The sequence below is a fragment of the Nicotiana tabacum genome, chromosome 1, assembly GCF_000715075.1.
Source record: "Nicotiana tabacum cultivar K326 chromosome 1, ASM71507v2, whole genome shotgun sequence".
NCBI classification, from domain to species: domain Eukaryota; kingdom Viridiplantae; phylum Streptophyta; class Magnoliopsida; order Solanales; family Solanaceae; genus Nicotiana; species Nicotiana tabacum.
In genome coordinates this window covers 27,328,991-27,340,014 of record NC_134080.1, presented here as the reverse complement: position 1 = coordinate 27,340,014, position 11,024 = coordinate 27,328,991, and the positions used below count along the sequence as shown (strand labels likewise).

The 11,024-nt window shown below is 34.1% G+C and overlaps 1 protein-coding gene across 1 annotated transcript; it reads left to right on the top strand.

Moving 5' to 3' along the window:
* The first annotated feature begins 1,284 nt into the window (after positions 1 to 1,284).
* Positions 1,285 to 5,090, top strand: LOC142162279 (uncharacterized). Its single transcript, XM_075218615.1, has 5 exons — positions 1,285 to 1,294; positions 2,698 to 3,339; positions 3,522 to 4,085; positions 4,266 to 4,507; positions 4,938 to 5,090. The coding sequence occupies exons 1-5, from the start codon at positions 1,285 to 1,287 to the stop codon at positions 5,088 to 5,090; spliced, it is 1,611 nt and encodes a 536-aa protein (XP_075074716.1).
* Positions 5,091 to 11,024: the final 5,934 nt, after the last annotated feature.

Here is an 11,024-nt window from a genome sequence, read left to right as displayed (position 1 = left end):
CTAAGCAATAGTAAAACAATTTAGCGACACAACAGCTCACCACTGTAAAATATCATAAACTACCTTAAAATATGTTCACAAACACCATATAAAATTTTACTGTCACCCAAAGGAGAAGAAGAAGAAGAAAGATAAGAAAAAGGCCTGAAGTTGTTTAAAAGTAGGTACAAGTTAATAAAACTTTAAAAGTTGAGTACAAATTAAATGGGGGCGACCAAATAGGGCATCAGTGCAATTTTCTAGAGATCATGGAGAGAGAAAGAAGAAAAATCTTGCTGTGATTTAAGAGAGAACGTGTGTTAACTGAAAGAAAAAAAGAGAAAAAAAATAGCGTATTTCATGCCTCAACGGTAGTGTATATAATAAATACCTATTCCGCTATAAAATATAAAAAATAGCTATAGATAATAATATTTTAAAATAGTTTTGGTTTATAATAAATATGATGTAATAGTTTACTATAGGAGGTAAAATTTCTACCACCAGCCTGGCTCAACTCACCCCCATGCCCCAATCCTGGCCCACCCGATGCCGCCTAATCCCCCGCCCACATCCCGAACTGGCCTACCTAACACCCCTAGCGTTGCCCAACACGTGGAGTTCTAACACGTGGAAATTTATTGTTCATCTCAATCATGTACTCTCTAAAAAAAAGTAAGGCCTGGGGAGGAGCTATGTTGGCCAAATGTGGTCAACTGAACATATTTTGTTGAAAAATTATACTACGTATAAAGTAAATATTACTTGTTATTGATAGAAAAAAATAGATTCTGAATACTCTTGTATAACCCACTGATAATTTGAACACTCTTATTGAATTTTCTGGCATTACCACCGAGTAAGGCCCATCTCCACGTTAACCCAAAGTACCATCTTTAGGACATCTGTTTTCTCTCTGTTCTTATTCTTAAGTTTGCATTTCAGTGGATTTTGTTAGAAATTACCATCTCTTCTAAAGACTTCTAGTGTGGCCCACATATAAGGTAATAAATTATTTACCTTGTCTCCCAAAGAAAATAATATATCAGATAATATTCTGTAGTTATGCATATATGGTAGTTTCTTTGATGGAAAAAAATTACCATATGTTAGGAGTCCCTAGGGTAATTATAATTTATGGAGAAGTCCCTAGGGCTAAAGTATTTGCCTAAGAGTCCTTAGCCTACTTATTAATACGCTTGTGACTCCATCAGTCTGGCATCCTACGATAAGCACAGGCTAGAAGGCTCCTAGGTTTTCTGTCAAAGTTTTATGAAAGCGATTCCCAACAACACTTGAACAACTATGGCTGAAGGTACGTTCCTTGATTAATTTTCGCTGCATCGGCTCTGTATTTATATTCAAATTTCAACATGTGGTATCAGAGTTTGCCTTTATCTATGTTGTTCGGTATCTAGTTATGTTGATGGTAATTAAAAAGTAGATCGAGTCAATCCATGTGATGGGTGCTTTCTTCAGTTATGATAGATCTACACGTTATAGTTCATAGTTGTATCCTCTTTGTAATTTAACAACTGCTTAGCATAATACATGGTTTAATAGATCTTTAGAAAATTTATTATGCCAATTGAATTAGTTTATTTTCAAGTCTCTGTTTCAATTTTTGTTTTGGATTAAAGTTAAATTCTTCCATTAGATGTATCCATAGAAGCCGAGACTATCTTTGTAGTATTTGTCAATTGTCTTTATATATTCTGCAATCACCTAAAGGGATATGCATTTGTTGATTTTTGGAATGAAAACCAAAGAATTTTCCTTTTTCAAAAATCCATTTTTTGACTGAAAATCAGAACACTACTTCATTATGTTTGGATTTACGTTTTCTGCGTTGATTTAAGAGTCACCGTCTTGCAATTATTGGACTCTTATTCCCATAATTTTTGATAATGATACCAAAAGTAGACTTTGGATTTTTCTTGTGATTTGGTTTTTAATTGGTAACTAAACACTATATTATAGCATCTTGCTGTGTTGATTACAACTCGTTTGTCTTTTGGTGATCATGTTTTTATACATTATTAAGCCCATGACCATATTTAATATTCAGAAATTTTCCTTTTCATACCTTTGCCAAATCTCTTTTGCCTTTGTTTTTAAGTTATGAGAAAGAGAATAGTTAGATATTTAAACAGAAACATGTTTTACTATTTTACTGTCGTTTTGAGTTCTTATAATATTTTTAATTATAAGAATTAACCGTTAGGAAAATGCAGCGTCATGCTAATATTCAGTATACCTTTTGAAGCTAATCAACATTTTGCTTAAGTTGATTATTGAGGTAAATTATTCTTAGATGTCATTTTGAGTTTTTTTTATGTCATGTATTTAGGAATGGCCACATCAACTTGAGTACTTAACATAAAAGAAATTAAGTTATTTAATCACATAAAATTTAAGGATAATGACATCTATTAAGGCGAGTTATCTCATTAAATTGGTAACCCGGCCCTACAGGGAGGTAACCATTTTGGTGAGATAGTAAAACTTTAAGTTGAAAATAATCTTATGCCCACAGGTACGGATTAATTTTTTGTATATCCTAGTTTACTAGTCTAATAAAGTAAAGTAAATTCTATTCATGGGTTGCAACCTTTGCCCATAGGAGGGTCTAGAATTTACTTAGAATTGGTATTTTACGTGATTCACCTTTGATGGATTGTACTTCATAGGTTATGTATGTTTATCCTTGTGTTGCAGTATTTACAGCTTTTCCTACCGCTATTTTTAATGAGAATGCTCGAATTCTAATGCTTTCTGGTGATAATTATACTGAATGGAAGGAGAAAGTCTTTCTCACTTTAGGGTGCTCGCATCTAGACCTGGCACTCCATGTGGATGAACTACCTATTCCTACGGAATCAAGTACGCCAGCTGCTAAGGCTAATTATGAGCGGTGGGAGCGATCTAATCGCTTAAGTTTAATGCTCATAAAAGCTCACATAAGCCAAAGCATTAGGAGTTCTATCCCTAATAGCGATAAGGTTGAATCTTACATGAAGGCAATTGATGAACAATTCCTAAGCTCTGACAAGGCATTGCCCAGCACCCTTATGAAGAGGCTCTCAAGTATGACTTTCGACAGAAGTCGTACAGTGCGTGATCACATTATGGAGATGAGAGACATTGCTGCTAAACTCAAGTCCCTTGAGGTGGATATGTCTGAACCATTTCTTGTGCATTTCATTCTCAACTCCCTTCCTGCAGAATATGGTCCGTTCAAGATTTCTTACAACACACATAAAGATAAATGGTCAATCAATGAACTTTTAACCATGTGTGTTCAAGAAGAAGAGAGGTTGAAGCATGAGATACCTAAAAGTGTTAATATGGTGACTCATGGTAAGAGAAATGCAAAGAAGGACAGAAGTGTTCCCATGAAAGAAAAAACACCTTAGACAAAGATGCTTGTCGTTTCTGTAAGAAGAAGGGACACTGGAAGAAGGATTGCCTGAAATACAAGAAATGACTTGAGAAGAAAGGTAATTTTACCTTTGTATGTTATGAATCTAATTTTACTGAAGTTTCTGATAATACATGGTGGATTGATTCTGGTGCTACAATTCATAGTGCCAAAACCATGCAGGGTTTTCTAACTCAGAGGAAGCAAATAGGAAGTGAACAATATGTCTATTCTAGCAATAGGAAGCGTTCACGGGTGGAAGGCGTGGGGACTTATAGGCTCATTTTGAAGGATGTTTTTTACTTAGATTTAGAAAATACTTTTTATGTTCCAGAATATTCTAGAAATTTAATTTCTCTTTCAAGACTATCAATTAGTGGATATGATTTGAATTTTCATTATCGTTCTGTGAAACTTTTGAAAGATAATAAAGTTATTGGTTTTGGAAATTTGAATGGAAATTTATATAAACTTAAGCTGGACCCCACATTTGAATGCAATGTTTTAACTTTGCATGATAAAGAAATTAGCATTAAGCGATGTATTATCAATGAGAACTCATCTAGTCTTTGGCACAAGAGATTGGGACACATATCTATTGATAGAGTCAAAAGGTTAGTTAATGATGGAGTTCTAAAAGCTCTTGATTTTTCTGAATTTGGGACTTGTGTGGACTGCATAAAAGGTAAGTAGACCAACAAATCAACTAAAGGTGCCAAAAGGAGTTCTCAATTACTTGAGATCATACATACAGACATATGTGGACCTTTTCCTACCCCTTACTTGAATGGTTAGAGATATTTTATCTCGTTTATTGATGACTATTCAAGATATATGTATCTCTATTTTCTATTTAACAAATCAGAAGCACTTGATGCTTTTAAAGTTTATAAAACAGAAGTAGAGAAACAAACTGGTGCTCAGATCAAAATTGTAAGATCTGGTACGGGTGGAGAATATTATGGTAGGTATACAGATAAGGGACAAGTTAAGGGTCCATTTGCTGAGTTTCTTGAAAGTGAAGGTATAATTGCTCAATATACCATGCCAGGAACACTACAACAAAATGGTGTGGCAGAAAGAAGGAACCGTATATTAATGGACATGGTAAGAAGCATGATTAACAGATCAAGTTTACCTTTATCCTTATGGAGTGAAGCCTTAAAAACTGATGTGTATATTTTATATAGGGTTCCATCCAAGGTTGCCCCCAAGACACCTTTTGAGTTATGAAAAGGATAGAAACCTAGTTTAAGTCATTTACACGTTTGGAGATGTCCAACTGAAGTGAGGGTTTATAACCCACAACTAAAAAGGTTGGATGAAAGAACAATAAGCAGTTATTTTATAGGTTATGCGGTTAACTCTAAGGAATTTAGGTTTTATTGTCCTTCTCATTCTCCTAAAATTGTTGAAGCTAGAAACGCTAAATACTTGAGGAGCATGAAGAGAGTGGGAGTGGTTTGACTCAAAGGGTGGAATTGGAAGAAATAAGGGAACCACAGCTTTATATATTGGGAACTTGAATGTTGCTCAGAAAAATTCTCATGAATTATCTGAACAACAAAAAGTTCAAGATCCACCACCACTTGAGGAGCCACATGAAGATCAATCCGCTTTACCTGAACCCACTGAAGAAATGACTGAACCAGTGGGAGTGAGAAAATTCTCAAGAATTCGAAATCAGTAATTTCTAGCGACTATGTTGTATATCTCCAAGAGTCTGATTATAATATTGGACTAAAAGATGATCCATACTCGTTTTCACAAGCCATGAGTGGAGAAAACTCCACACTTTGGTATGATGCCATGAAAGAAGAGTTAGAATCTATGGATAAAAACAAAGTCTGGAATCTCGTCGAACTACCAAAAGGATCCTCTACCATTGGTTCCAAGTGGGTCTTTAAAACTAAAAGAGACTCATCGGGTAATATCGAACGATATAAAGCCAGGCTTGTAACCAATGGTTTTACTCAAAGGGAAGGCATTGATTACCATGAAACTTTCTCTCCAGTATCAAAGAAGGATTCATTGAGAATAATCATGGCATTAGTAGCTCATTTTGATTTAGAGTTACATCAAATGGATGTGAAAACAGCTTTCCTGAATGGAGATCTTGAAGAGGAAGTATACATGAGTCAGCCTAAAGGATTTTTTGATAAGGAAAAAATTCACCTTGTTTGCAAGTTGAATAAATCCATTTATGGGCTAAAGCAGGCTTCCCGCCAATGGTATATTAAATTTCATAATGTTATTTCTTCATTTGGATTTACGGAGAACATCATTGATCAGTGTATATACCTTAAGATAAGTGGGAGCAAATATATTTTTCTAGTCCTATATGTGGATGATATTTTGCTTGGAAGTAGTGATTTGGGATTGTTGCACGAGACTAAACAGTTCCTTATCCAGAATTTTGAGATGAAGGATATGGGTGAAGCCTCTTATGCCATTGGCATAGAGATTCACAGAGACAGATCCCAAAGATTACTTGGACTGTCTCAAAAGGCCTACATTGAAAGAATTCTGGAAAGATTCGGGATGAAGAACTGTTCACCTATAGCAGCACCCATAACTAAAGGTAGGGGTGTTCATAAAAATCTGAAAATCCGAACCAAACCGAAAACCAAACCAAACCGACCAAAAAAACCTATACTTTTTGGTTTGGTTTGGTTTTGGTTTTGAAATTTAAAAACCGATCAAATTTGGTTTGGTTTTGGTTTTAATTAAAAAAAACCGAACCAAACCGAATATAGGAGTAGCTATTTTAAATTTATTATTACATCTATATATATGTATACTTTTATACAAAAATTTTAAAAATTTATATCAAAAAATTAATCGTTTGCACTTTTAGAAAATTTATAGTAAATACTAATCGTTTGCACTTTTTGTACAATTATTTACCTTTACATTCTAGTTTAATAGGTAGTTTTCTTTTGTTAAGTGTAAGAATCTATTTCATGTTAAAAATAATATATTTTTAATTGAGTCCTTAAATTATTCATCACTATTTGATTCAATTGTCATCAATATATACTGGTAAATAATAAATTTCTCAAAGGGCAATTGATTTGATAATGTTACGTTGAAAATGTAGTCGCCGAAATGTGTGTTTGGTAGTGTATGTCTTATATTTAAGAACAAGCTGACAAATAACCGAAAAAAACCGAAAAACCGACATAAACCGAATCGAGAAAAAATCGACTTAATTGGTTTAGTTTAGTTCTAGTATTTAAAAAATCGACTTACTTGGTTTGATTTTTTTTAAGGGAAAAATCGATCCAAACCGAACCATGAACACTCCTAATTAAAGGTGACAAATTCTCATTGAATCAATGTCCACAAAATGCATTAGAAAAGGAGCAAATGAAAGACATTCCCTATGCTTCCCTTGTTGGAAGTCTTATGTATGCACAGATCTGTACTAGACCTGATATTGCTTTTGCGGTAGGAATGCTTGGCATATATCAAAGTAACCCTGGTCTTGACCATTAGAAAGCTGGTAAAAGGGTCTTAAGATATTTGCCAGGAACCAAGGATTTTAAGCTCACATACAAATGCTCTGACTCATTGGAGGTGATTGTATATTCAGACTCTGATCTGGGTGGATGCAAAGACACGGGTAAATCTGCTTCAGGATACATTTTCCTTCTTGCTGGAGGTGTTATGTCTTGGAAAAGTGTCAAACAGACCATTGTTGCAACATCCAGAATGAAACCTGAATTTATAGCATGTTATGAAGCTACATCTCAGGCGTTATGGTTGAAAAACTTTATTTCCGGCCTTAGGATTGTTGATTCCATTTCAAAGCCATTAAGAATTTTTTGTGACAATTCAGCTGCAGTTTTCTTTTCTAAGAATAATAAAAGTGGCAGCCGAAGCAAGCACATCGACATAAAATACTTGATGGTTAGAGACTATGTGAAGAAGCAAGATGTGAATTTTGAGCATGTTAGTACTACTTTGATGATTGCTAATCCCATGACTAAAGGTCTGCCGGCTAATATTTTCAAGGATCATGTAGTCCATATGAGGCTTAGTAGCTCAATTTAGTCTTGCTTTGCTCTCTAACAGTTTGTCTAGACATTATGTTTATTTTGATATATATGACAGTACACACTTTTGGTTTTTCATGTATTATTTGTGATCATTGGATCAATAAAGTTGGACTCTGAATGACTTATATTAAGTTCATTCATAAAGTTGTTAGATACTTTATTAGAATATATTGTGCATTGTAATACATGGAAGGAAGTGTTTGTTTAAAAGTATGACCGCCATGATTCGTGTAATAATATATTCTAGTTAAAGTGATTGTCGCATAACTTTTAGTTGAGCGATAAAGTTTATGGCCATATTATATGTTTATCTCTCATAAAGGATTATCTGATTTTAATATGTGGGCCAAGTGGGAGAATGTTAGAAATTACTGTCTCTTCTAGAGACTTCTAGTGTGGCCCACATATAAGGTAATAAATTATTTACCTTGTCTCCCAAAGAAAATAATATATCAGATAATATTCTGTAGTTATGCATATACGGTAGTTTCTTTGATGGAAAGAAATTACCATATGTTAGGAGTCCCTAGGATAATTATAATTTATGGAGAAGTCCCTAGGGTAAAGTATTTGCCTAAGAGTCCCTAGCCTACCTATAAATACGCCTGTGACTCCATCAGTCTGACATCCTACGATAGGCACAGGCTAGAAGGCTCCTAGGTTTTCTGTCAAAGTTTTACGAAGGCGATTCCCTACAACACTTGAACAACTATTGCTGAAGGTACGTTCCTTGATTAATTTCCGCTGTATCGACTCTGTGTTTATATTCGAATTTCAACAGATTTTTCTGTGTCGATCGTCATTTTTTGTTGGGGATTCTGCTTCTCACCTTGTGTTTCTTCTATCATCTTTTGCATCTTTGACGCATGATCGGTCTTTATGCATCTATCTTCTTTTTTATTTTCTAGGCGTCTAAGAAAAATCTTGAATGAACCACAAATATTGCACCTTAATTATAAAGATTAAAGAACATGAACTATGTGGCATGCCTTTAACACGTTCAACTAACTAGAGCTTTTGATGCCAATTTCAAAAAGAGAATTCCTAGTTAAATTTAAGCCAACACGCTTTCTCCATGGAAGAGAAATTTGTTATTGTGACTAAAAAAAAGGTGTACCAACCTCTATATTCATGGGATGCAGGTGGAAGTAAATAAGCAAATGGATGGACAAGCGACAAAGAGAAACAATGATCATATATTACTGATGATACAATGAGGAATTTCTATGCCAGAAAATGGCATAAATAGTAATAATGGATAAAAGTCATTACAAGAGGTAACTTATATATGTATCATGCATGTGTGAATAAGGATTAATGGAGGAAAAAAGTTTGGTTCTATTGTATTTTGCTTTATTAAAAGGATCAATACATTGCAAGTTAAAGGATTCAGCAATGAAAACCAAAAAACAAAAGATGTGATAAACTAGGTAATAATCAAGATTCAGATCGAGGCGTTTTTACCGTTACTACTACTATATGACAAATGACATACTGTGTTTTAATAAAGTTTGTCTGCATTTATGATCCTTCTATAAATGCTATAAATTATTAGTAGACAAATCTTGTGAATATATTTGTTGTAACAGCCCAGTCCGCTAGTGATATGGTCCGTTCTGAGTCTAAGTTCTCACGGGTTTAAAACGCGCCACTAGGGTCTAAGGATTATTAATTTATATGTCTAGCATCCCTCTTTATTTTGTCAATATGAGACTCTATCTAGAATCCGGGATCATACAATTCCACTTAAGATTTAGATCAATTATGCCATATTACAATCAACTTGCCATTGACATAAAAGTGACATAAAAGTAGTTTCTTCCTCTTAGGGGAAACCAGTGTTATCTAATCATCTTTAAGTTTCAAAAAATTTGAACTCGAGAGATTTTGCACTCGAGCTTATTCCAGCAGACATTGTCAATATATCTTTATTTATAATGTGTTACGACTTACAAAAAAGTGATGTCAAGGATTTCAAAGGTAACATAACGTGTAACAGAGATAATAGCTATGTTCACTTTGGGCCCGGGCTTTACTCTTACTAGTTATATTTGGGGCTTTTTGCATCTAGACCCGGTTTGGGGTCATAACTAAACATATACCCACTTTACAAAAAAGTTTGCAAGTCTACCTACTATACGATCAATTTCAGACTTACTGGGTCTAAAGTTAAAAAAAATTAGTCTGAAGTAAAAAAATTACACTTTAAATGCACCTAAGGCCAAATAGGTCTGAAGTGCAACCAATGATTTCATGCACTTATGGCTAATAAATTTGAAGTGAAAAATTGCACTTCAGATGCACTTAAGGCCAAAAAGTTTGAAGTACAACAAACATTTTCATTCACTTAAGGCAAATAAGTCTGAAGTGAAAATTTGCACTTCAGATGCACTTAAGGCCAAATAGGTCTGAAGTGTAACTAATAGCGCCAATAAGTCTGAAGTGAAAAATTGCACTTCAGATGCACTTAAGGCCAAAACTGAAATGCAACAAACGTTTTGCTACACTTAAGGCCAATAAGTCTGAAGTGAAAAATTGCACATCAGATGCACTTAAGGCCAAAAGGTCTGAAGTACAACTAACGTTTTTATGCACTTAAGGACAAATAGCCCTGGAGTGCAAATTGTCCAGAAACAGAAATTTGTTCTTTGAATTATAACAATCCAATATACGATTTAATTAATACATAAATCTACCCCAAATGAGCTCAAATTTGAAACATAACCTCCAAATATCATCGGGAACAAACCTCAATCATCAATTTGTCAAAACAACAATAAATCTAATGAACTCATTTTGCAATTAAGAAAAAGAAGAAGAAGAAATCTTAAGCAATAGTAAAAATAAAACGTCATAACAGCTCACCACTGTAAAACATCATAAACTACATTAAAATATGTTCACAAACACCATATAAAATCATTGTCATAGGAAGAAGAAGAAGAAGAAGAAGAAAGAAAGAAGAAGAAGAAGAAGAAGAATACGAAGGAGGGGGAGGAGGAGGAGAAAGATGACTGAAATTATTTAAAAAGTAAGTATAAGTTAAAACTTTTAAAAAAAGTGGATGTAGGTTAAATGAGGTACCCTATTTTGCAATTTTTCCGTTATATTTGGACTGTGAACTGTATTCTACCAAAACAGTAGTATAATTTTCTACAAAACGTTTTTCAAAAACTTTCTCCCAAAAGCAATTGTCTGACGGCTCGAAGAAGTTTCAAAAGCCAAAATGAGAAGAAGGGGTTTTTCCCCGCTCATATAATGTCTTCTATTGCTAATAATTTATTACTTGATAATATAATATTTCCTGTACTTGCATCAATATTTTGGGAATTATGCTAACTTTGGAATCAATTCAATATAAAAAACTGTTTTTCTTAATAAAATACACCATAGATTGTTTTCATTCTCTATGACCAACACCCTGCTTCCAACACAATACACGGAGGAACTTGGTAATGGTTGAGAGGATTCCACGTGGCAGAACATAAACCACTAGCCTAGGAATTAATCAAGGGTGTCCCTCGAATAAATTGACGAGTATTTCCCCCCTTTGAATTCAATTC